Raw genomic sequence first — 27102 nt, 5'->3', positions numbered from 1 at the left:
TCTTCCTCCTTCCACCCCCAATTCACTCCTCAGAGAGGGTAAGGCTTCCCATGAGCAGTCAATGAACTCTGGCACCTTACTTTGAGGCAGGACCAAAGCCTTCCTGATATATCTAGGCTGGGCAAGGTAACCCTCCAAAGAGAATGGGCTCCAAAAAGCCAGTTTAAGCACTAGGAATAAATCCTGGTCCCATTGCCAGTGGCCCCACAGACTGTCCAAGCCACACTACTGCCACCTAGTTTGATCCTACGCAGGTTCCCCCACTGTCACTCCTGAGCTCCCACTAGCTCAGGTCAGCTGTTTCTTTGGGCATCTCCAAACTGGACACCTTTGCTCATGTTATTGCTCCTCCCTCTTTTCAACTGAACTCTTGGGAGCTCAGCCCAGTGCTTAGCTGTGGATCTCTGCATCTGCTTCCATCAGTTACTGGATGAAGATTCTATGTTGACAATTCAGTTAGTCATCAATCTGATTACAGGGGAAGGCCAGTTCAGGTACCCTCTCTATTGATGCTTAGGGTATCATCTGGGGTCATAGGATGTAAATTTATATCAAGAGTCACATCAGGACTAGATATTCTCTCTCTAGAAGCATCCATTCAAACAAAAGTGACATTGTTACAGGTGGGTAATCTGTGTCACAGTAACATCTAAGACTCTGTGACTTCACTGAGAACCCCAGGTTTCTTTTCCCAAAGGAGTCTCAGGAGTTTCACTTTCTTCCCTGGTGACAGCACTGAGCATTTCAAAATGAGGTTGCACATATTACTTAGGTTGTACTGTGAAACTAGCAGCATTCTTAGTTTTCGTGACAACTGATACACCACAAGGCTACAGTTTTCCTTGGTGGCCTACATTTGTAAAGCCAGTGGTTTTCTTTTACCAGTATTCTGAAGTTGAACTGGCTTGGAAAGTATTATAAAGAAAACATTTTGGGGGCTGAGGTGATGGTTCACTGGGAAGGGTGCTTGCTCTGTAAGCAGGAGAGCCCGAGATTGATCATTGCACCCACATGAGAGCAGGCCTGGCTGTTAATACAACGTTAGTGGGGTCCTGGGAGCTCACTTGTCAGCAAGTGAAAGATTCTTTCTTAAGACAATAAGGTGAATGATAAGAGGAGGAAACATGCCAGTGTTCTGCTCTGGGCTACATGTGTGCACCTGTGTGCACGCACCTAGACATTTATGCATGTATTTCCTCACGCCATGTTTTCAGAGAACTGAAATGTGCTAATGAACACCTTGGGTGCCCTTGCCCAGTCTGAGTGAATCTTTTCTCCAAATCTCTGGGATGGTGGTCTTCAAGGGTCTTTCATGTCTCTACACCTAAGGTTCTTTTTATATACAAACACCTTAGGTGTACAGACACTGTTCAGTTCAGACCTCCCGCTGCAGTCTCCTTGCCCTTTGCTTCTCTTCTGTATTTTTGTTAGAAAGAGGCTTCTTCTGTGCTCAGGAGACACCTTCTGGGTTGTTAGGTAGGGATTTTTGTGGTTGCTGATAAATGCTGTTTTACAAGTCCTCAAAGAGTTAGAAACTGTGCCCTGATACAGTATGCTTTGGTAAGGCCATGAGGGCAAACACTGGGATATGAGCTCAGGGAGCCATCCCTCTGATCTGCTCAATATCAGGGCTGGGTGCACCTAGACTGCTGAGTGATGGGGGATGTCCTTCTGTACTTATGTTTCTCTTATTGGTTAATGAATAAAACATTGATTGGCCAGGCAGGAAGTATAGGCAGGGCTAGGAGATGAGAACTCTGAGAAATGTAGGCAGACGGGGTCGTCATGTAGAGCCTGGGAAAAGAGGACGTGCAAGGCGTTCTCCAGTAAGCCATGACCACGTGGAAATACATAGATTAATAGAAATGGGTTAATAATTAAGACAGAGCTAGCCAATAAGAAACCTAAGCCACCGGCCAATAGTTTTATAACTAATATAGTGTCTGTGTGTTTATTTGGGGCTCAAGGGCAGTGGGACCCTGAAGGGCTAGAATTTCCTGTTACAGCTGAGGTAACAAATGGGTTAATAAAGGATTACTTTGGGAGGAAAGGAAAGGAGACGAGAAGAAAGGAAGCAGCAGAGTGGGCAGCTGTTACCTTGGCCCGTTTCTTACACAGCAACACCACGATGCTCAGGAACCCTGCTGCTGCAGCATAACCCAGAGGAGTCAGGCCACTCTCAGAAGATGCATCCACATTGGCTCCAAATTCCAAAAGCAGGGCCACCATTTCTGTGTAACCAAGGTGAGACTGGACACATAGGATCGGAGCATTATTTAAAACCTCTGTCCGGTAATTAATATTGGCACCTCCCAAAATCAGCAGTCTGCTGACCTAGAAACAGAAACAACAATCAGACACCAGCCATACCTTTTTAGTCAGTTTTTAATTAAATCACTTGAGACTCTACAGAAGTGTCCAGTAGCATTTAGGAGCCACCTTTTTTATTCTTTATTTGTTCCCTTTTGAATATTTTGCTTTGGAAAAATAATGTAAAACATCAGCTTTATGTACTGTTCACTAGCTTGAGTGAGAGCTCACATACTGAGGGCTGAATGTTGGCTCACTTAAGTGAATTCTTGATTTCAAAAGTTCCTCCCCAAACAAAGGCTACCTGAGATCAATCTACCCTTCAGATCCTTTAGCAGAGGCTGACCCCAGGTATCAGTCAGATATACAACAGCCTCAGTCCCCAGTTACAAGAATAAAATATGGCAATTTAAAATACATTAAAGTTACTAAAAGGCTATTCATTGGAAACAGTCCAAGCAAGTCAGAGATCAACTAAATGGCTACTTGATGCCCTTCTAATTATATTTTCCAGCCAATTATTCAATCTATGTGCAGTTTCCTTGTGTTTACCTTTATATTTGGAGTGTAGAGATTTCGTAAAGAGGCCAATGCCATGGAAAGACCTTCTGTGCTATAGGAGATCCAGAGACCTTGGAGGATGGAGGACGATACACCAACTTTTTTACTCAAACCCTGAAAAAGAAATATAGACAAATAATAATTAATATGGGGACAATTAAATTATTAATAAAAATATATTTTGTGAGACAAGATCTTTTTATGTAGTCCTGGCTGTCCTGGAACTTGCTATGTAGACCAGGCTGATCTCAGACTCACAGAGATTGCCCTGCCTCTGTCTCTCAAGTGCTGGATTAAAGGTGTGCAACACCACTCTCAGTGAGATAACTAAATTATTAACCCTGCTAAAAAGTATCATCAGTTTTTGGTTCTAATGTATAAGTGTAAAGTTTTATTTAAATAATGTTCATATACGGCAAAGATTATAGGGACAAAGACTAGTTTTACAGAAACTTAAATTGTTTCCAGTAGTAGATCGTTTAACATCTTTTTTTTTTGCTCTATATCTGAACATAATTTATTTTTCTATTAGATTTCTTAAGTAACTTAAGTCAACTAAAATAATACTGTGGCACAGATAATTTGATCTTTGATCTCCATTTCATTTTCTTCCTGGACATTTGGGAAAATTATAGTTACTAGCCTCCTCTGCAGCTAAGTGGATCACATGACTCACCTCTGGCTAATGAAATCTGGGCCTTACTACAATGCCTTGTTCAGGCTGACTTCCAACCCCACTGTGTGATTTGCAGACTTCCTACTGTTTCTCTTAATAGTAGATGCAGAGGATCCGATAGAGAATTCCAAAGCCTAGGGTGATTTAAGAACTACTACACAGAAGGAAACTGCACAAGTGATCTGCACTAGACTACACTGTGAGTGACAAACGAATAATTTCAGTCTTTAAATTGCCCAGTGGTTAGACACTTTCTGTGCAGCACCTTGCTCTTCTGCCAAAATATGGGTGAATTAAACAGAAAATCTCAAGGGCAGGGAATAGTAGCAATAAAACTTGGGAACTTGCATGCCTTTAATCCTAGCACTTGGAGGCAGAGGCAGGTGGATCTCTGAGTTTGAGGCCCAGCCTGGTTTACAGAGTGAGTTCCTGGACAGTCAGGGCTACAGAGAAACCCTGTCTTGAAAAAAAAAAAGTTGGGGAGCTAAGTGAAGAATGTTTTAAATAAAATGTATGCTACTTCTTCTTGCTTTGCTCCTTGAAATGTAAGCTGTTCTATTCATTTGATATACCACAGAAAGAACATTTACAAAGGAAAATTTGTTGTTTATGGATATGTTTATCTAACAAAATATCTAGTCACAGTGGTTATGCCTTTCCATAGAAGGCTGAGACTCTTATTTTCCATGGAAGGATTCTTCTAGAGAAGAAGTGTAAAGACAAATAATGAATGCCATGAAAAGCTGGATCTGTGAACACTGTCAAAAAGCTTTTCTGGAAAAGGTGTCTTTTTTCTTTCTGTAAGGATACTGTGATGGCATAAAAATGAAATATGTATATATGTAAATGAATATGTATATATGTAAATACACACTCTTTTTTTTTTTTTTTTTTTGAGACAGGGTTTCTCTGTGGCTTTAGAAGCTGTCCTGGAACTAGCTTTTGTAGACCAGGCTGGTCTCGAACTCACAAAGATCCACCTGCCTCTGCCTCCCGAGTACTGGGATTAAAGGCGTGAGCCACCAACGCCCGGCCACACTCATATATTTTAAGGAACAGTTTATGAGTATACTGAATGAGGGGAGTGGGCAGGGAAATAGCTAAAGTACTGCCTACAACTGAAATAAACATTCAGATTAATTTTTATTTCTTATGGTATGGTGGCTATATGCTTGTGATACAATACAGGATTAGACAGGAAGATTTAAGGCTTACTTGGGCTATACAGTAAAACTGTCTCAATTAAAAAGAAACAAAAATCAAATTAGGTTACTTATTTTTAATTAATTTTTTTTAAATTTAAAAATTTAGATTTTTTGCTTGGTGGTGGTGGTGGTGCATGCCTTTAGTCCCAGCACTCGGGAGGCAGAGGCAGGCGGATCTCTGAGAGTTTGAGACCAGTCTGGTCTACAAGAGCTAGTTCCAAGACAGCCTCCAAAGCCACACAGGGAAACCCTGTCTCAAAAAACCAAAAAAAATAGATTTTTTGATAATTTTATACAGTACTATATTTACATCATTTCCAAACGCTCTCCCCGTACTCCAATTCTTCCCACACCCATGACTCCAAGTTCATGACTTTTTTTTTTTTTGGTGATTTATTTGGGAGCTGGGTGGCAGGCCCCCCCAAAGAGTAAAGAGTAAAAAACAACCAACAACAACCAAGTGTTGGGATTACAGGCATACAAGCCCCATACTTGGTTTATTATGTGTTGCACCGAACCTAGGGCTTTGTGCATGCTAGGCAAGCATTCTATGGGTCATACCCCTAACCTGGATTAAAAGAGAAAAAAGTGCCTTTAGTGACACGGCTTTGTCAAAGTAGCTGCCTATGTCTAAATATTCTCAATATGAAACATACAGCTGGACAAAATGAGGAACAGGGATGCTAATCATTTCTACCCATCCTCTTGTTTCTTCTGATCCTAATTACAGAAGATGGGCCATAAGAGCTGGGTCAAATCTTGGTAGAGTGGTCCAGTGGGATCCCAGAAACACAATGCCTCTGGGAGGGTGAAACAGAATCTAGTTTAGAGCCCTCTCACTACAAGAAAATTATTGCTCCTTTGATCCTCTTCCACTATTTAAAAATGGCTACTTAATTTACTAATTATACATATTGTTTATGACTTTGAGGAGTTCTGTTCTGAATCTTTCCACTAGAGTCATCAAGTAGTTGCCAAAAATTGGTTACACTGAAAGGAGGAAGGGCAGACAACAGCATCTAATCAGTACTATTTTAGAACTTCTTTTAATTTGTGCTAATAACAGAGATATCAATTGCAAGTTTCTTACTTGGCTAATTAGTTAATATGCAAACACACATAAAAACCCTGAAGCAAGCTATCACTAAGTTGCTATGATTGTTATTTTGACACATGAGATCAAATATTTTTAGAGTTATTTTTGAAAGAATTTCAAAGCTACTAAGGTTCATCTTCACTGTAGAGCCTAGAGAACCAGGAAATATAGCTCCAACTCCCCATCTGGGCCTCAGTTTCTTGATTTAGAACATGTATGGCTTGCAACAAGACATTTGAGGAATGATACAGTACATTAATAACTTGATGGAAAAATCCCCAGAAAGCATGAGTATCAACAGACACGTTTAGGAGTGAGCCCCCACCCCATCTATACATTGTGAGGAAAAAAGAAAGGGACTAAGCACTTAATGAGCCATGTTCTGTATCTAGGACCTTCCATGTATTAGCTCCCTCAGCTTACTCTACTCTGCACAACAGTCCCTGGGAGACAGAATTTACTATTTACAGCAGAGGAAACTACCTTAGAGATGATTAAGTAATTGCTCAAAGTCACAAAGCTACTGGAGCTGCAATTAGAAGACAAGTCTTTTTTACTTTTTAAAAACTCCATAAAGTTTGGGGCTGGAGAGATGGCTTAGCAGTTAAGAGCACTGATTGCTCTATTAGAGGACCCAGGTTCAATTCTCAGCCCCACATGGCAGCTCACAACTGTCTGTAGCTCTAAAATCTGACACTCTCACACAGACAGATACACATATAGGCAAAAGACCAATGCACACAAAACAAACAAATAAACAAAATAGAGCAAAACTCTAAAGTTCATGTACTGAATAGTATACCAAGATTACTAACAAGTTCACAGTACCCAATTCAGGATTTTACTTCTGAATTGTCAGCTGGAAAAGTAGAAACTACAAGAGACACAGCTGTTGATTGCTGGCTCTTTCCTCTAATTCTGAATCATTCTGTAGTTGGCCCTCTGTTTCAACCTAGACAATGCCATCTCTTCCTATGATTTTATTTATTCTTATGTTTTCACCTGGGCATTATATGCTTCTTGTAAAGAGTAGTTACAGAATCATACTTGATGGGTTAAATTCTTTTTAGTGACTAACAAGCTGGTGAGTCATTTAACCTTGTTAAGAGCTAGAGGGAAAAGAATTGGAAAGGCTGGGTGTTGTGGTAGACAGGTGATGTCTCAGCACTTTAGAGTAAGAGGCAGGGGGATCACTGTAAGTTTGAAGCCGGCATGGTCTATATAGTGAGTCCCAGGCCAAAGAGGGCTACATAGTGAGACCCTATCCCAAACAAAAATAACAAAACAAAAACAAAAGAGAAAGAAAAGAAGAGAACTGGGAAAGGGAGACAGACAAGACCAGACGGTGTGGAAGGAGTGCACAGCAGCACTGGGAGCCCCAGTGCAGCTGGAGTAAACACACAAGAAAGACATCCAACTCAGAGCAGAGTTGAGACCTGAATGTTAGCTCTACTTGTAATATAGACTTTTGATTTCTATTGATGGAGTTGACTCTTTGCCCCTTTGAGATATAAGGAAATTTTCAGTTAAAACTCAACAAAGATAACAGGCAAATGTAATTTTATCACTAGCCAGGATGTAGCCAAAAATAAATCAATTACTTACTCTTCCTGAATATTTCAAGAAAGCACGAAAAAACAAGAGCAATCTTTTCTTAGGGCTTCTTATTCATGATTTAAACCTAACTAACTTTGGGGCTGAGCTTGTTGGTTTCTTGGAAGTTTAATTATTTGTAAAATTTATCATTAGCAACCCACTTGCAGATGCACAGTTGTCTTTAAAAAAGATTGTTTTACATCCCAATTTCTTCTCTCATTCCCTCCCCCCACCTCCCCTCTGTACCCTCACCCCCACAATCCATTTCTATTTCTGTTCAGAAACAGGCAGGCTTCCCATGAGTATCAACAAAGCATGGCATATCAAATTTCAGTAAGACTAAGATCCTCCCCTTGTGTTAAGGCTGGGCAATTCAATCTAGTATGGGGAACACGTTCCCAAGAACCAGCCAAAATGTTAGGGATAGCCCCTGCTCCCACTGTTAGGAGTTTCACAAGTAGACCAAGTTACACATATATGCAGAGGTCCCATGCATGCTCCCTGGTTATAGGTTCAAACCCTATGAGCTCCTATGAGCCCAGTTAGTTGCTTCTGTGGGTTTTCTTATGATGTTCTTGACCCCTAGGACTTCTACAGTCCTTCCTCCATCTCTTCAGCAGGGTTCCCCAACATTACCATTATTATCATTTGACCATCACACACAGCCATGTTTGAGTGTAGTAGAGGGAAAGGGTAAACAAAGGGGGGAATGCTCTTCCTTGCAGAAAGGGACAAAAAACCCCGAGGCCCATGCTTTCCATCTGTTGTTCTTGCAAATCAGGTTTTATTGTAATATAGCCATACCCATTTATTTCTGTATTGCCTTACTGTTTTTCAGCTATGATGGCAGAATTGTATAATAGATAGTAATACAGACTACAAATCCATGTGTAGCTATTTACAAAAAACTTTGTGAACTACCACTGTAAGAAGTTATGGGGTGGGGCTGGAGAGATGGCTCAGCCTTTAAAGGCTAGGATTACAACCAAAAAGAAATTATGGGGTGATATTTTCATATGGAATTTATGTTTATTAAGTCTTATTGCAGGAAGAATATTGGTAATTTTGATCATAAAACCTCATATTAAATATGTACCTAGTACTCTGGATTTTAGCATGTACCTTTTTTTTTTTTTTTTTTTTTTTCCGAGATAGGGTTTCTCTGTGGCTTTGGAGGCTGTCCTGGAACTAGCTCTTGCAGACCAGGGTGGTCTCGAACTCACAGAGATCCGCCTGCTTCTGCCTCCCGAGTGCTGGGATTAAAGGCGTGCACCACCAATGCCCAGACTAGCATGTGCCTTTTAAATTATCTTTTACCTGTAATCTTTTTAACAATTTTGAGAGTTATTGCTATTTTACAGATAAGAAAATTGACAGTAAGTGGTAGACTTTACTATTTATTTATTTGAGACACTTTCCTCATCTAGACTCCCAAAAGCTGGGATTACAGGTATGTACCACCATGCTCCTCCTCAGAGTTTATAATTAAATATGTTACTTGTTGATGTCCACGGATCTTTCTTCTATTTACAAGCTTTCTCCCTGGCCAATATTTCTGCTCCATTAAGAAACTCTATATGGTTGGCTAACCAAAGGTACATTTTAGAGGGAAGAATTCAGGAATTCTTTTTTTTTTGGGGGGGATTTTTGAGACAGGGTTTCTCTGTGGCTTTGGAGGCTATCCTGGAACGAGCCCTTGTAGACCAGGCTGGTCTCAACTCACAGAGATCCACCTGCCTCTGCCTCCTGAGTGCTGGAACTAAAGGCTTGTGCCACCACTGCCTGGCCTAGCAGCTAGCTTTCTTTAAACAAATGGAAGACTATTTGCTAATGTACTTAGCAATAGTATTCACAGTATTCATTCATATTCATTTCAAAAGTGGAACTCGTATTTTAATGAATGGATAAATAAAATGTTGTGTATCTGTAAAATGAAATACTATTTTGTAATAAAATAAATAAGATACTGATCTTAACTACAATATTAATAAACTAAAAAAACATTATTAAGTCAGGGGCAAGGGAACAATTATGTAGTTTTATTTCTATGAAATGTTTTGAGAAGTCGAATTTATGGGGCAGAATGTAGAGATATGACTTAAAATGGTAATGAGGCTTATTATACAGGGTGAGTAAATATGATAATGATAGTGATAGTGTCACAGCTCCAAGTACACTAAAACACGCAAACACACGCGCACACACACACACGCACGCACGCACCTGGTGAAGTCATACCTCAAAAAGGTGTTACAAGAATTTAAAAGGCTCTATAGCCAGTCCAGAATTGTAGGACTTTATCCTTTTCTTATTTTAAAGGTCACTAATGACATAATACATTTTTTCATGATCAATAAGGGAAATTTAAAACTGGAAATACATTTCAGTTGGACTGTATGAATGTCACTGCTGATGAGAAGTTCTGAGTGTGACTGGTTATGGCCACTTCTATCTTTGATTCCGAATGCCCCTTAGCTGACAGAGACTAAGGACTTCAGTCTGGGACATGCTAAAGCCTCTCAACAGCCTCTGCATGGAAGGATCCTATCAGCTGCAACACCAGGAACACCAGAGCCTCATCTCCATTCTTTAGCTTGTAGCCATGTCATCATGAGGCTGCACACCACAGTATTCGCAGTCTGAATCACACGTAGAGCCATTCTTATCTCACACAGCCATGCTGTCTGCATCAACCTAAGACAAAACTGTGCTAATGACAGAGGCATACAGTTTCAATGCAGGTTCCTACATGCTAAAGCCAAACTTGGTTAAACGGAGCATCATGTTCTTTCTCTGTTAACGTGGCATTTATGACATGGCATACAAAGGCAAGCATCTTCATCACTGCATCTTATCCTGTGCAGACTGTCTTGCTGAAAAAACTGATAGCTAGCTGATGGGGGAAGTACTTCTGTGTATGTTTATCTTATTGATTGTTAAATAAAGCACTGTTTGGCCAATGAGACAGCAAGTTAGACGGGACTAGAAGTCAAAGAGGATTCTGGAAAATGTAGTAGAGAAGTGATGATCCAGACAGGAAGTGACATAGCAAGGAGATTCATATTTAAGCGAAGGAGAAACAGGAAGGGCCCCTTTTCCCGTTTGCCTCCTCCAGCGGCAGGATGTGATCCACCGACAAGGAGGGACGCCAATATAAGGCGTCCGATAAGGTAAGTCTTATAAAATATATAGATTTATGATAATTGAGACTGAGCTAACAGATGAGAATCCTAGTCATTGGCCAAGTAGCACTGTACCTAATACAAGTTTCTGTGTGTTCATTTGGGTCTAACTCGGGCGGGTGGCTGGCGTAAAGCTCACACGTGGGGGTGGGGCTCAGGGGGCATTTGGCAGAAAGATTTATCGTAACAGCTAGCTCTCTCCTATCTAACCAAAGGACAATTACCTTAATGTTTATGGATGAAGTAGACATTTTACTACCTACCTGAAATTGGAATTCTGTCTGCTGTATTAATTGTACTCTGTTCGCAGCAAGTAAGGTCACTAAGTTAAGGCCACTTTTGATACAGTGATTTGTTAAGACAAGACAGTTATAATTCAAATAAAGAACTTGTCACAGTGGGTTTCACTTATGTCCATTTGATGAACAAACTTCTCTGGCCATGTGCTGATTTGTATACTGGGAAGAATTTGTGAGGCTCTTGGAAAACTGTTAATCTTTACATCTCTTGGGGGCTTGTCTGACCTAGAGAACTGTTTAAGATACTCAAATTTTTCAATTTTGAGTCAGGGAAGAACTCTGAGGAGACTATAGGGATTAGAACTATCAGAATTATGTATTCCTGGTTGGCTTTAGACTCTTGGCAGCATTCAGCCTTAGTCTCCCTTGCTGGTTACACATGTGTACTACCATTTCTGCCTGGGACTTTTATTTTTGCAGAGCTGGGAAATGAACATAGGGCCTTCTGCACGATAGGCAAGAGCTTTACATTTGTTACACCATGAACCCACAGAGCTAGAACTGTCAAGCACAGTAATAAATGTAACAGTAATAGCAAGTAATCATGAACTGTGGACTAAAAATGAGAACAATTTCCTCCTATGCTTTCATGTGGACTATAAATTCCTCAGCATTAGAGATTACATAAATGTATGTTTAGCTATCATAAAAACCTTCAGCTGACTTACAACAAAGCTGTCTTCAGGAGATAACAGGTCATATGTAGATCACATATAAGTGTGTGCTCCTTTTGCAGATACCATTGTGCATATATTCCATGGAATGTCTAGGTAGATGGCCTACTAACTTATTCAACCTCTTTTCAGGGGAGGCATTTAACTTCTCTGTCAGAACAGGGATAGCTCTTTCTAAAGGCTGAGAGATGAACAGGATACATAACTTAGGAAATGGAACAAACTAATTTCTGAAAGTAGGGATTATATGGGGATAAGTTTCACTCCCTACATCTAGTATTTAGAAAAGTCTGCTACAGATGGAAAGAGAGACGTCTTAATTTTCTAATTACCTTAAAGATGTGTGCTTTGAGGATATGATGTCCCAGTTCAATAGTCTGCTGTCGGTTCAATTTTCCCTCTTGGCGGGAAAACCAGAAGGCAAGTAATGTGTGGCCACTCCTGCAAAGAAAGAGTCATTAAAAAAATTTAATGCCTCAGTTTTGCCTTGACTATTCAGGTCCAGTCACTTCTCTAACAAAACTAGGCACCATTAAGTCAGGGGAATACAGTTGTTACTAGGCAAATAACATGTTTAGATATTACAATAGCCATTTCCAGTAGGCTTATTCCCATCCCTCAAACAAAAACATTAAAGGATTTTCATTTTTATTTTCTGTCTTTATCAGCAACTCTTTATCAATAGACTCCTGTACTCTGCTCTGTATTCTCACTGAACTAGGTCATCAGTCCTCACAGAAGCACTGCCATCTGCAGCCTACGCATCTTTTCACTGTCTAGACTTTTCTTCTCAGCCTTAGGCCTCAGTTTTAGAGCCACCTGCTTAGTATATTTCTCCATCTGCAGTGTCTCTTGGCACCTAAACTGAGCATGGTCTAAAGTAGACTGATGGCCTCTTCCTAGAGTCTTCTCTGGAAGACTTCTGCCAAGCCTCTACCTTCTTCCAGCTGAGATCAGTGGGATATCAGTAGATACGTATGATCTCTAGTACAGTATTTCCCAATTGGTTACCTGCTTTCTCCTCCAGTAGACAGAGTTCCCTGATAGCATCCACTCCTCTGTATCGCTCTGATACTAGACTCCTAATCTGTTCAAGAAAGAGAAAGGCCTCCTTCCAAACCCTTGGATATTGTCTTAATCCATTCAGGATGGCCAGAATTGTCTCCTTGGCCCAAATCATGTGATCAGCCATCCTGAGGACAAAGCCAAAAGCAGGGCTAGGCTAAAAAGTACTGGAAAAATTGAGCTTTGAGTCCTGACTGTGTAGCATCTAAGCTGCTCTAATTTTGGGTTACTTTAAATAAAGCAATTATTTTTTGCTGTTTAAACCATTTATATTGGAATCTTCAGTTCTGTTCCAACTCAAAGTATCTTCATGATAATACGCAAACACGCTCCCTATTATTTGTGATGTTGATGCTGAATAGCAAACCTAGGGCTAAATACTTTACTGAGCTATATTCCTAGCTCAATAATCTTCTTCTCCCCACCTTGACATAAGGTCTTATGCTATATGAGGCTAGGCCTCAAAACCCATTTTTAGTTTTTAAAAAATAATTTATTTTTCATTTACCTTGGTGTTTTGGCTGTATGTATGTCTGTGTCAGGGTGTCAGGTCCCCTAGAAGTGCAGTTACAGACAGTTGTGAGCTACCTTGTGGGTGCTGGGAATTGAACCCAGGGCCTCTTGAAGAGCAGTCAGGGCTCTTAACAGTTGAGCCACCTCTCCGCCCCCCCTCCATTTTTAATGTTTAAAACATTTATGTATCTATGAATATGAAGGCCAGAGAGAAACATGCAGGAGTCACTTCTTTCCTTCTACCACATAGGTGTTGATGATCAAACTCAGATCATCCATCAAGTTTGGCAACAGGCACCCTTACCCTCTGGCCATCTTACCAGACCAACCTTGAACTACCTCCTGTGCCCAAAATACAGGTGTGTACTACCATACTTGGTTTATGTGATGATGGGGATTAATCCCATACTTTCCTAAAAAGTAGGCAAACGCTCTACCAACTGAGCTATATCACCAGGCATTATGTTCTTTTAAGTGTCAACATACATTTGTGTGGTATATGTGAGACATATATTTATGTATTCCTATTTACATTACTGAAAGAAAATCTAGATCATCTATATCCTCCATAATAACGAATGTAGCCTAATTCATGGCGTTGGTGGCTCACACCTTTAATCCCAGCACTCGGGAGGCAGAGGCAGGTGGATCTCTGTGAGTTCGAGACCAGCCTGGTCTACAAGAGCTAGTTCCAGGACAGCCTCCAAAGTCACAGGGAAACCCTGTCTCGAAAAAAAAAAAAATGTTAATAATGTTTTTAGGACAAAACACTGGGCATTAGGGTCTCAGCAGTGTAGGTACATGCCACCATGCCAGATGAGCTGAGTTTTATCCTAAGAATTCACTTGGTAGTAGGAGAGAATCAATTTCTGCATGTCATTCCCATGAGTATCATGACATACCTATGCACCCCTAAATAATAAAAGCACACAAACAAACAAGCAAACAAACACAGAGACAAAAAACCCTGGACTTTAAAAAAATAATAAAACAGGCCAGTATCTGGGCATAATGACACACACCTTAATCTTAGCACTTAAGTAAACAAGGAAGATCATTGGTTGGGGGCCTGTACCCTGGGCAACAGCCTGGGATACACAGTAAGATGGCCTCAAAACCAACCAACCAGCCAGCCTGCCAACCAACCAACCGACCAACCCCCTCAAGCAAACAAAAACAAAACAGAGTAGGAGGGAAGACACTAGATTACCCTTTTCCTTCCCTCCTGCTCCCCTCTCCCTTTCTCCTTTTGAACCTGGAGAATATGAGGCGGGGCAGCTTCCATGATATATATGTCATTCCACAGTCTTCATTTCAGTAATATTTTGAAAGAAATTCCAAATTTTGTCTTCACAGAATTTCTAAACTACAATGGAAGCTTTTAACCAGGCAAAGTTAATCACATGGGAAGGAAATGATTTAGCTGGAAGAATGCCCGGACAGGCTTAATCTGTGGGGACTCATCACTATCATCTTGAGGTCTGAGCACAGGGTTGTTTCACACTTACATCATCTGAAAATGCACATTGAACTTTCACAGGAAACAAACTGAAAGCTCCATTTTGCTGGTAGTCTGTTGTAACAGAGCTAGGGAAGTTAGGTGGAATAGAGGCAGAGACCTCAAAATCCCATCTGGTCAGTAACAGTAAAATTACTGGAGCTTTCCTGGTGTAAGGACTATTTATTTTAAAGTCACTCATCCATGACTGTATAATTGTGATGACAGCTCCTGAATACAGGTCTCTGATCTACTTCTTAAGGTTTAAGCCATGAATGAGAATCCATGTATACTGGGGTTATAAAGGTAACAAAAAAGCTTGTGTCCACAGTGAATGGAATTTTCAGTTAAGATACAGATTGATTTCATCCTAGTGATTTCATTTATTTATACTAAGATACTTGAATTTCTCCAGTGTACGTCTGTACCTAGAGATAACAGTGTTTGTTACTGCTCCATTGATTGGGCACTGAGTGTAATAATACAGGGCGAGATGAGGTGACAATTGTCATTCATTTCTTTTTGAATAGAAGGCAGATTTTTTTTTTTTTGAGACAGGGTTTCTCTGTGGCTTTGGAGGCTCTCTTGGAACTAGCTCTTGTAGACCAGGATGGTCTCGATCTCACAGAGATCTGCCTGCCTCTGCCTCCCGAGTGCTGGGATTAAAGGTGTATGCCACCACTGAAAAGAACAACTTTTCTGGGTCTGTAACTCTAGCAAGAAGTCAAGAGGCTGAGGCAGGAGGATTACAAAACTGATACAAGCCTGTGTTATGTATCAAGGAAAAAGAAAAAAACCACAAACCAGTTCTGAAGAGCTCATTGAACCCAAAGCTTATGGTGTCTGGGGTACAAAAGGAAACAGCAATTCAAGCTGTGTGCTGGCATTTCCAGGTGTGTCTTGCTCTTCTGTGAAGTACAGAACCACTAGGCAAACTAAAGTCTGCTTCACATGTGCAGATCTGTTTCTACTTCTTAAACCAGCTGCTCACTTTTAAATGTTATGTTTCTTGGCCCCTAGCTCTCTAACATCACCCGTAGTTTCTTAGTTGTGATTTTTCGCTTACCCTTTGATATTTTTTCTTTCTCTTATTTTTTTTTCTTCTAGCATTAGGCCCTACCTATTGTTTCATTAAAACTATCTTCTGGGGCATGGTGGCTCACACCTTTAATCCCAGCACTTGGGAGGCAGAGGCAGGTGGATCTCTGTGAATTCAAGCCCAGCCTGGTCTACAAAGCAAGTTCCAGGACAGCCAGGGCTACACAGAGAAACCCTGTCTGGAAAAACAAAAACAAGCAAACAAAACAATAACACCCCCCAAAAAACAAAACACCACTACCCACAAAACCCAGGTATCTCCTGACAATTGTGACAATATGCAGGCACTTCTCCCATTTCTTCCAGGGATGTAATGCCTTTGTCTTCTTTTCCTCCTAGGTAGCTCTTGCCTCCTGGCTTCAACTTTTACCTTTGAATGACTCCTACAGAGATCTCAAACACAGAGATTTATTTTTTGCTTCTCTAGCTGCCTGCTGGCTCTCTCTACTTCCATCACTGTCAAATGAAAGTTGTCTTTTGAAGTTGGAACTTTTCCTTAAAAACAAATACTTTAGGGCTAGTCTCCCCCCCCCCCCAATATGGCCAGTTAGGCATAAAAACCCTGTATCAGTATCAGTTTTACTCCTTCAACTTCCTTACCTGGATAAGTGTAAGAGAACCATGTTTCCACTCTAGTGTTCATTGCCTGGCCCATTCCAACAATATACTGCAAAAGTTCATCAAAATCTTGCTAAAAGTTCTTCAATGACTTATGCTTCCTTCAGTGTATTCTTTTAAGCCTGTTCTGATTAGCTTCTACTGTCAACTTGACATAGCCTAGAGTATCTGAGAGCAGAGCCTCAATTGAGAAACTGGCTAGATTACATTGACCCATGAGTAAGCCTGGGGGGGGGATGTCTTGATTATTAACTGATGATGAGGGCCTGAGGCATGTGTCTTGAACTCTATATGCTTGCTAAGTATAAGCCAGAGTTCAAGCCTTTTGGCAAACAGCAGTCCTCCAAGGTTCCTGCTGTACTTCCCGGGTCAGAGGTAATATTGTGTGGAATAGTAAGCAGGCTTGCCTTCAAGTTCCTGCCTGGACTCCTCTCAATGTTTTTTTCATACAACTACTCCTAAGCAATTAAAAAGTAACACTTTAGACATGTACACTATAGTTTCCAAAATAATAATTTCTAGGTTATCATAAAATACTACACTTACGAGCATAAGCATAGGAGTAATGTTAGTAAGTAAATGTTACTTCTCCCACTTCTCCCATTCAGTGGAACACAAACAAGAACCCAGTATAAATAATAATATATCTATTTGTATAGTATCATTCTTTCTTTTTTTCTTTTTTCTTTTTTCTTTTTTTTTTTTTTTTGAGCTGGGGGCTCTCTATGTAGCTCTTGCTGGCTTGGAACTTGCTACATACATTAAGCTGACCTTGAACTTGCTTCTACCTTCCAAGAACACTAACATAATTAAAATAATTAATCATTTATGGTGACAAATTTAGGTGTATTTATCTTTATTTATGTGTATGTATGTGTGCCTAAATGAGTTTATGAGAACTGTGTGGCTGAGGCCAGAGGATGTCAGATTCCCTTTGGCTGGAGTTACAGGTCACTGTGAACTGCTGAATATGATGCTGAGAACCAAATCTGGGCCTTCTGCAAGAGCAGGAAGCACTCTTAACTGCTGAGCCATCTCTCCAGCCCAAAGCTGACAACTTTCAATTAGCATTTTGGGAAACTGTGAACTAAGAAATCAAGCAGAGTGAACTCTGTTAAGTGTGATTTTAGTCATGACCAAACAGAAAATATACTTTCTCTCTAACTGAAGATTATGGCAATCAAGACAGACTTTAATATAGATTCAAAGTGGTTATGAAGACTATGGGTCGAGAGGGAGTGGTGAGGACAGATGAATTATTTCCACATTATTGTGTGTAAGACAAGCTGTGATTCAAGGTTACCCTGCAAACTTCCCAGTCTGCATTCACAGTGCTACCTTTTCTGCTCTCACAGTCAGATAAACCCACGTTCAAATCCTAGCTCTCACAAGCTGTATAACCAAGGGTAAGCTTCATAACCTCTTGTGACTAGTAATGTCTAGCTTTCAGGACTGTGGTAAGAATTAAGTGAGACTTCTTAAAGATAATTTTATTTTTCACGTCTATCTCCCCTGTCTCCAGATGGGGTTTCTCTGTATTGTTTTGGAGCCTGTCCTGGAACTCTCTCTGTAGACCAGGCTGGCTTTGAACTCACAGAGATCTACCTGTCTCTACCTCCCCAGTTCTGGGATTAAAGGTGTGTGCCACCAATGCCTGGCTTTCACGTGTATCTTATCTAGCAAACAGTACAATGCAGTCCTGAAAGAGTGACTACTTTCTATGCCAGACTTCACTGCTACGAGAAAATCCCTGACAGCAACAACAGAGGAAGGATTTGCTGTGCTTATGGACTCTGTCTATTATGGCAGGAATTTGGTGGAACAGAACCACTCATAGGCAGGTGGTTGGGGGAGAGAAAGATGGAGATGAAGAGGAAGAGAGGGAGAAAGGGGGCGAGGAGAGAGTACAGGGAGAAGGAGAAAAGAAGGGGGACACAGACAGACAGGCAGGCAAGTAGACACCCACCCACCCATCCAGGCTGGCCTCTAACTTGGATTCTCCTCCCCCAGCCTCCTAATTGCTGGGATTACAGCTATCATCCACCATGATGTCTGGTATATTTGATTTTTAGATAGGAGAGAAGCAGTCACAGGTCAGAGTTGAGGGATGTCCCTCCCACCTTACCACGTGGTCTTTTCTTCTCTTTCCTGAATACACATGCTTTAACAAAAGTCAGAGAAGGTGGTATCCAGAACAGGGGATGGGGTGGGGGTAGATCCTCTTCTGTTCTCACTTGCAGGCATTGGTAGACTCTGGATATACATTACTAGAGACAAATCAAATCTACACATGACAACTTTGAGTTACAAGGAGCTACTGTCGTTTGATGACTTGGTTTCCTATACCTTAAGTGTTCAGATAAAAATCCTTTCTAAAGCAAGAATCAGTCTACCTCATCTCTATTTAACTGTTTTTTACATTATTACAATGTCACTGTTTTTGTTTTTCCAACAGATTTTCACTTAGTACTCCAGGGAGACAGCTAGACTTGAAGTCTCTATTTGTAGAACTGAAATATGCTAACAAGTGAATATAAGTATTTCAGGCATGCATTTTGCTCATCATTGTAGCCTTGGTCAGTAATGTGTAGGTATATTTATTTTGTTAGCTTTTGTGATGACAAATTCAACAGACAAAACTCTAATGTTTCAGGGAAACAAAACTTGGATGCTTTCACATTGTGTGATGGTCAGACTTGACAAAATGGTATAGTCATAGTCAGTTGGTGAGGTACCTATCTTAATATGGGTGGACATAGTATAGAGTGCTGGGAATCTTATATATGATAGAGGCAAATATGGGGAATTACTGTAGGGGGACCTAGTGCGATAAGACTGGGCAGAGCTGGCTACTACCTACAAGGTTATGCTTTCCTTCCAGTCAAGACTTGTTCTTGGGAAATCGCCTTGCATTCAACAGGGAGTGAGGGCAGGGTGACTGAGTAGCATAACACATGACTGAGTATGCTTAATGAAATGTGGGGAGAAAGGATATTCATTACATTAGACTTGGCTCAGAAAAATCTGCTCCTGCACTTTATCTGTCTTTTCCTGTCTGCCAGATGATGGTATCAAAACTCCAAAACAGTGTGTTAAAAGAGCGGTCTTCATTAGACCAGGTCCCCCCAAGACTATGTAGAACCAACCATGTAATGCCTCTGGATTTCATGTGAATGAAAAGTAAATTTCTAGTGGGAAAAACTGAGATTTTAGTGTTTACTTTAGCAGTTACCAGTATCTTTAGTATGAAAGTACTGTCAAGAGATTGGTAATAGAGGGATGGACAGACAGAGAAAGAGCAGGAGTGAGAACAGACTTAAGATCTCAATGTCAGTGAAATAAGCAGAAGCTAAAACACTATCTTCACACATTAGACCTCTGAAAACAAGCTAAAATTATACCTTACAGGTAGCCTGTTCAGACTCCATCATGGGATCAGAAGAGGAGTTCTTGTGCTTTGTGACAGTGGTAATTTTCTACCACTATTAACCAATCAATACAAAAGGCTCCCTATATCTAACAACTGCCACTTATTCCAGCAAACACGAAATCATTTTAAAATCTACAAGACAGCTAACATAAAGGAATGAAACAGTGGCAGCACCAATAGATTCCCCACCACAGCCCACCACGAGCTAAAGGAAAAGAGGGAAGCTGCTTTAAATTACCATTCCTCTTGTGTGGCCTTTGTTTTTAGAAAATAGCCACTCACAGGACAGTAGGGTAAAGCACTGTTTTCAGTAAAAGACATTCATGTGTCAACAGGCAACCAATGTTTAGGCCATGAAGGAGTTAGTGCTTTTGCTAAGGACCCCCATGCCTTTGCCTGACTCATTTTCTGTCAGTTGTAAGACAAAGGAGTCACCTTCCTCCAAGTATGTTTTGTAGCTCTTGAGCATTAGTAGAAATACAATGTGAGAATTTAGAAGAATTTCATCTAAGTTCATAAAGATTTGTTCTGACTGGCTAAACCAACACTATATCCCTGGGCAGGAAAGAACCTTAAGCCGCCTTTCTGATGAGCAGATTCATGGTTTTCTTCTTTCTTTTCAGAAGTTACTTTTTGATGTTACACAAACATAGACACCAAGCATATTTCCTACTTCTTTTTTTCTGTAAGTTTCAGGATATCAGGTCTTACATTGAGTGTGGTGATATGTTGTTTATGACTTAATAAAGCTTGCCTGGGGATCAGAATGCAAAGCTAGCCACAGCTATAGAAACTGAGCAGTGGTGGCACACACCTTTAATCTCAAAACTCGGGAGACAGAGGTAGATGTATCTCTGTGAGTTCAAGGCCACCTAGGGCTACATGAGAGTGAATCAGTCTAAAAGTAACAGAGCTCATGCCTTTAATCCCATCACTAGAGAGGCATATAAGATAGGAACAGGGCATTCAGTATTCAGTCTTAGGCAGTTAGTCTCCAGATAGTTGAGGTCAGGATCGCCTGAACCTTGCTAGAGGTAAGAGCTCTCTGGTGGTTTGGCTGCTTTGCCTTTCTGATCTTCAGCTTTAACCCCAATATCTGTCTCTGGTTGTTTATGATTCATGCTACAGTTGAGGTCCTTGACCCATTTAGAATTAAGTTTTGTATCGAGAAATAAGGATCTAATTTCATTTGGATACAGAGCTGATAGTGAGACTATGACATTATACAGCAGTTGCATTTTTTTTTTTTTTTTAAGTTTCTGAGGATCCTCCATACCTTTTCTGTAGTGGCTGTTGTTGAGTTACATCCCCATCAACCACGTATAAGGTGGCTTTCCTCCACATCCTTACTAGCATGTCTTACTTTTAGGCTTTTAAAGGCCATTCTTGCAGGGGTAAGGTGATTCACTGTGATTTTGATTTTATTTCCCTGATAGTCATTGCTGAGCATTTTCTAATAACCTGTCAGTCATTTGTATGTTTTCTTTTGAAAAACACCTATTTCAGTCTATTGTCCTTTTTTGAATCAGCTGTTATTTTTCGTTATTGATTTTTTTGTTGCTTATGATAAGATGTGTAATTGGTTGTTTTTTTTTTTTTATCAAATTGACAGAAACCTAGACATATCTGGGAAGAGAGGATTTTAACTGAGAAAATGCTCCCATAACATCCCTATAGGCAAACTTGTGGGATACTCTCTTGATTAATGATTTGGGAAGTACTACCCCTGAGCAGGTGTTCTTGAGTTCTATAAGGAAGCAGGATGACCAAGCTTCCAGGTTCCTGCCCTGACTTCCTTCACTGATGGAGTGTGACTTGAGAGTTGTAAGATGAAGAAACCTCATCCTCCCCAAGTTGCTTTTGGTCATGGCATTTATCATACCAACAGAAACCCTACTACAAAAATTTACAATTTTTTTTTCCCATTTTAAGGGCTGTTTCTTCACTGTGTTGACGGATTCCATTACTGTGCAGAATCTTTTTGAATTTGATGTAAATCCTATTTGATTTTATTTCTGTGGTCTTTTTTTTTAATTAAAAAATCTTATTTTACATATCAATCCCAGTTCCCTCTCCCTCCCATGCCCCACATCAATCCCCCAACCCAAGGACAGTGAGGCCTTCCTCGGGGATCATCAAAGTCTGTCACATCCTTTAGGGGAGAGCCTAGGCCCTCTTTTGTGTATCTGGACGGCAGTAGTATCCCTCCATAAGGAATGGACTCCCAAAGTCCATTTGTGCTCTAGGGATAAACACTGGCTCCACTGTTAGAGGTCCCATAGACTGCCCAGGCCTCCTAGCTGGCACCACATTCAGGGAGCGTGGTTTGGTCCAGTGCTGGTTCCCAGCTTTATGACTAGAGTCTTTACTATCACTAGGTCAGGTCAACTGTTTCTCTGGGTTTCTCTAGCACGGTCTTGGCTCTTTTACTCATCCCTCCTCCCTCTCTACAACTGGATTCCAGGAGTATGGCTCAGTTTTTAGTTGTGGGTGCCTGCTTCTGCTTCAATCAGCTACTTGATGAAGGCTCTTGGATGGCAATCAAGGTAGTCATCAATCTCATTACAGGGGAAGGGCATCAAAGGAAGTCTCTCCACTACTGCCTAGATTCTTAGTTGAGGTCATCCCTGTGAATCCCTGAACACTTCCCTAGTGCCAGGGATTCTCTAAACCTACACTGGCTCCCTCTGTCAAGGTATCTCCTTTCTTACTCTCCTCAATTCCTTCCCTGTCTCAGTATTCCTGATCTCTCTTGTTCTCCCCGCTCCTCTATCCCCTTCTCTTTTTCCTACCTCCCCCCACCCCCGCCATGCTCTCAATTTGCTCAGGGGTTCTTGTCCCTTTTCCCTCCCAGGGGACCATGTGTTTTTCTCTTGGGGTCCTCCTTGTTTCCTAGTTTCTCTGGTGGTGTGGATTTTTGGCTGGTAGTCCTTTGCTCTATGTCTAGTATCCATATATGAGTGAGTGCATACCATGCTTGTCTTTCTGCAATTGGGTTACCTCACTCAGGATGTTTTCTTCCAGTTCCATCCATTTGCCTGCAAATTTCAAGATTTGTTTTTTTTTTTTTTTTTCTGTTGAGTAATACTCCATTGTTTAAATGTACCACATTTTCTCCATCCATTCTTTGGTTGAGGGGCATCTAGGTCGCTTCCAGGTTCTGGCTATTACAAATAATGCTGCTATAAACATGGTTGAACAGATGTCCTTGCTGTATGAATGTGTATCTTTTGGGTGTATGCCTAATAGTGGAATTGCTGGATCTTGTAGTAGACTGATTCCCAATTTCTTGAGGAATCTCCATATTGATTTCCAAAGTGGTCTTACAAGTTTGCACTCCCACCAGCAATGGAGAAGTGTTCCTTTTTCTTCACATCCTCTCCAGCATAGATTATCATTGGTGTTTTTGATTTTAGCCATTCTGACTGGTGTAAATCTCAGAGTTGTTTTGAGTTACATTTCCCTTTTGGCTAAGGGTGTTGAGCTTTTTCTTGAGTGTCTTTCAGCCATTTTAGATTCCTCTGTTGAGAATTCTCTATTTAGTTCTGTACCCCACTTTTAAATTAGATTGTTTGGTGTTTTGGTGGCTAGCTTCTTGAGTTCATTGTATATTTTGGACATCAGCCCTCTGTCAGATGTGGGGTTGGTGAAGATCTTTTCCTGTTCTGTGGGCTGCTGTTTTGTCTTGTTGACTGTCCTTTGCCTTATAGAAGCTTCTCAGTTTCAGGAGGTTCCATTTATTAATTATCAGTCTCAGTGTAATGTTCAGGAAGCGGTCTCCTGTACCAATTCGTTCAAGGGTACCTCTCACTTTCCTCTTCTATGAGGTTCAGTGTGGCTGGATTTATGTTGAGGTCTTTGATCTATTTGGACTTAAGTTTTGTGCATGGTGATAGATATGGGTCTATCTGCAGTTTTCTACATGTCAGCATCCAGTTATGCCAGTTATCCAGTTATTTGTTGAAGATGCTTTCTTTTTTCCATTGTATAACTTTAGCTTCTTTTTCAAAAATCAGGTGTTCATAGGTGTGTGGGTTAATATCAGGGTTTTCAACTCGATTCCATTGGTCTACCGGTCTGTTTTTGTGCCAATACCAAGTTGTTTTCAGGACAATAGCTCTATAGTAGAGCTTAAAGTCAGGGATGGTGATGCCTCCAGAAGTTCCTTTATCATACAGGATTATTTCGGCTATCCTGGGTTTTTTGTTTTTCCATATAAAGTTGAGTACTGTTCTTTCAAGGTCTGTGTAGAATTGTGTTGTAATTCTGATGGGGATTGCACTGAAATCTGTAGACTGCTTTTGGCAGGACTGCCATTTTTACTATGTTGATCCTTCTTATCCAAGAACATGGGAGATCTTTCCATTTTCTGGTATCTTCTTTAATTTCTTTCTTTAAAGACTCAAAGTTCTTGCTATACAGGTCTTTCACTTATTTGGTTAGCTTTACCTGGAGATATTTTATGTTGTTTGTGGCTACTGTACAGGGTGATTTGTGTGGTCTTCTAAAAATCTTTTTTCATTTCATGAAACACAAATGTCCTGGGATTCCTCCTATTTTTTTTTTTCTTTTTAGCAGTTATAGTGCACCTTTTTGCTGTCTTTGTTTCTTACTTTGATTTTGCTCATTCCCAATGGCTAGTTCCCAACATCTATAAATATGGTCAAGATTTCCATGTACTAAAACTCTGGGAAGAATGCATGATTTATATTAGTCTTCTCTACCTTTTCATTTCACATTAGTTTTTAGTGTAAAGCTGGCTTCAGAGTTTTCTGGCAAAGTCACAGAAGGCTCCTTAATGTACATTTCTTTGTGATAATGATAAACTTTGAAATGCTTTTGGCTTTTATAACCTTTCCATTCCTTGTTTTTCCTTTTAACTCTTAAGTTATTTGACTGACCATCCATCATCATATTCTAGCATTTAGTTAACACTTTTGTTTTCATGCTTCTCATCTTACTGCTTTCTATTCCCCTCCCATGCTGGGGCTACAGTTTAGTTTTGTTTCTACTGTGACTGACTGACAACACCACACTCTGAACTTTCCCTTCAGTCCATCTTCCAAAGCCACACCTCTAACATCTCTAAATACAGTCTGTGTACCATTCCTTGGAAGCAGTTCATTCTGAACATGCCCCAAATGGGACTCATGTTCTCCTCAGAGGCATGTTCTTCTTCCTGTTCTGATGATGCTAATGGTCCATCCTCTAGAAAGTTCTATGTTGCTTAGGAGCAACACCATTCTCTACCATTTCCATATATTCTGGAGTCATTTTTTATCCTTCCATCTTTATCTTTGATTACTTTGGAGTATTTTTGAAATGTCTCTCTCACACATACTCTGTTCACTATCCTTATGATACTGGTCTTAGCATTTCTCACCTACACATTGTCATAAACCCCCAAACTAGGATCCCAACCTGTGGTGTCCTCGTCTTCAGCCTCCCTTCCATATGCTGCTTGTCAGAGCTGTCTTTCACATTACTAGAGCTAACTGATTAGTTTCTTCTCCACAAAGAGTGACAACGGCCCTCTGTAAAGTCTTAGAGATGCCATTCAAGGCTTTCTTCTTAGTGATACTACCTATCATTCTTTCTGAGCAGGCATCTTATTTTCTCATTATAGTTACTCCCAACCCCCCAAAGGCACAGCATATGCTCACATCCTTCCCTACTTCCGTCCTGCTACAACGTTCTAATTTCTCCAATGGAATCCAACTCATTTTTCAAGGCACAATTTGAATGCAACCTTTTCTAAACAGCATTTCTTCTTTGTCTAGGTTCCTGTGACACACTGTACTATGATTTATTGTTAGTTGCTTATATCAGATTTAGACCATAGGGTGTCTGACTCATCTAAGTTTCTCTAGCGGCTGGCATAATTTTTACTGCAGAAGTTCCATAAATTCTCACTAATGAAGAAAACTAAGCAGATGGCTACAGGAAGAGAAACACAAAGACTTCCAGATAAATTTTCCACTTCACTACTCAGGTCAGCCTTGAACTTGCAGGCAATTCGGTTGCCACAGTGAAGACTATGAAATATAACTCAAATGCTGAGAATAGATTGACAACCTGATTCTTACCTTTCATTTTAAGATCCCTGCTTACAGTTAGACTTTGGTTGTGCTACCTTAAAAGTCTGCTAGTTATTATCCATTCTCAGCAAAAAAAAAAAAAAAAAACAAAACAAAAAACAAAAAACAAAAAAACATGTGTCTGTGCAATAATTCTTTCTACTGACCTTAATCAGACAGTACTACTTTGGTCTGTCTGTCTGTCTGTCTGTCTGTCTGTCTGTCTGTCTGTCTGTCTCTTTCTTTCTCTGTCTCTCTCATCTCACGTAGCTCAGGATTGCCAACTTGCTACGAAGCCAATTTTTTTTTTTTTTTGGTTTTGAGTCAGGGTTTCACTGTGTAACAACTTTGGCTGTCTTGGAACTCTGTAGACACAGAGATCCACCTGCCTCTGCCTCCCAAGCGCTGGGATTAAAAGCGTGTGCCACCACCACCCATCAAACTTGAACTCTTGATCTTCACATATCCACCTTTTAAGTGCTGCCATTACAGGTGTGTACCAATTTTATGCAGTGCTGGAGATCCAACCCAGGGCCTCCTGCTGGGCAAATAATCTCTTAACTGAGCCATGTCCCCTTTCACAACTTTTCCTTGGAAGCTTAGTTCACTATGTTTTTTTTTGGAGACAGGGTTTCTCTGTGGCTTTGGAGGCTGTCCTGGAACTAGCTCTTGTAGACCAGGCTGGTCTCGAACTCACAGAGATCCACCTGCCTCTGCTTCCCGAATGCTGGGATTAAAGGCTTGTGCCATCACCGCCTGGCCCCTGAGTTCACAATATTTACTAGTCCTGTTGTGCTACTGTGTCACATCTGATGCAGATGCAGAAGAGCCCAACCAAGTCTACTAAAGATATATCCCGTTAGAAATGAGGAAAATAGCATTTCTTTGGCAACAGTCGATTTGCATAGGGATTTGATGTTTTCTTCTGCATCTTTCAACCCTTTCTAGGGCTTTTCTGCTCTACAAATGCATCATTGCTCTAGAATGGACATGTCTGACCCAGTGAGGTCTTAAGGCAGGTGCTGAGGCTTCATGAGGCAGAAAAGCTATGACTTCACTGGACTGTCACAATTTGAAGAAACAGCAGACATAGAAAGGAGGCCAAGTACTCACATTCCTTCTATGTCCCTTTAGCACCATACTTGGCTTTGAATTATAGCTAGTTATAAATGAGTCTATTAAAGCCACTAAACCCTAAGCCCTT

The 27102-nt window shown here is 40.6% G+C and overlaps 1 protein-coding gene across 10 annotated transcripts in view; it reads right to left on the bottom strand.

The window, feature by feature from the left end:
• The window catches only part of Tanc2 (tetratricopeptide repeat, ankyrin repeat and coiled-coil containing 2), a 311247-nt gene that overhangs the window by 37869 nt on the left and 246276 nt on the right, over nucleotides 1-27102 (bottom strand). For all 10 annotated transcript variants that reach the window (XM_027427849.2, XM_027427850.2, XM_027427851.2 and 7 more), the window contains 3 exons: nucleotides 11932-12040; nucleotides 2863-2985; nucleotides 2098-2334 (listed from right to left, as the gene is read on the bottom strand). In XM_027427849.2, coding sequence (XP_027283650.1) covers nucleotides 2098-2334; nucleotides 2863-2985; nucleotides 11932-12040 — 469 coding nt within the window. The remainder of the gene's footprint in view (nucleotides 1-2097; nucleotides 2335-2862; nucleotides 2986-11931; nucleotides 12041-27102) is intronic.

Source organism: Cricetulus griseus, chromosome 7, assembly GCF_003668045.3.
Source record: "Cricetulus griseus strain 17A/GY chromosome 7, alternate assembly CriGri-PICRH-1.0, whole genome shotgun sequence".
Classification (NCBI taxonomy): domain Eukaryota; kingdom Metazoa; phylum Chordata; class Mammalia; order Rodentia; family Cricetidae; genus Cricetulus; species Cricetulus griseus.
This window is presented reverse-complemented; position numbering and strand designations above follow the sequence as displayed.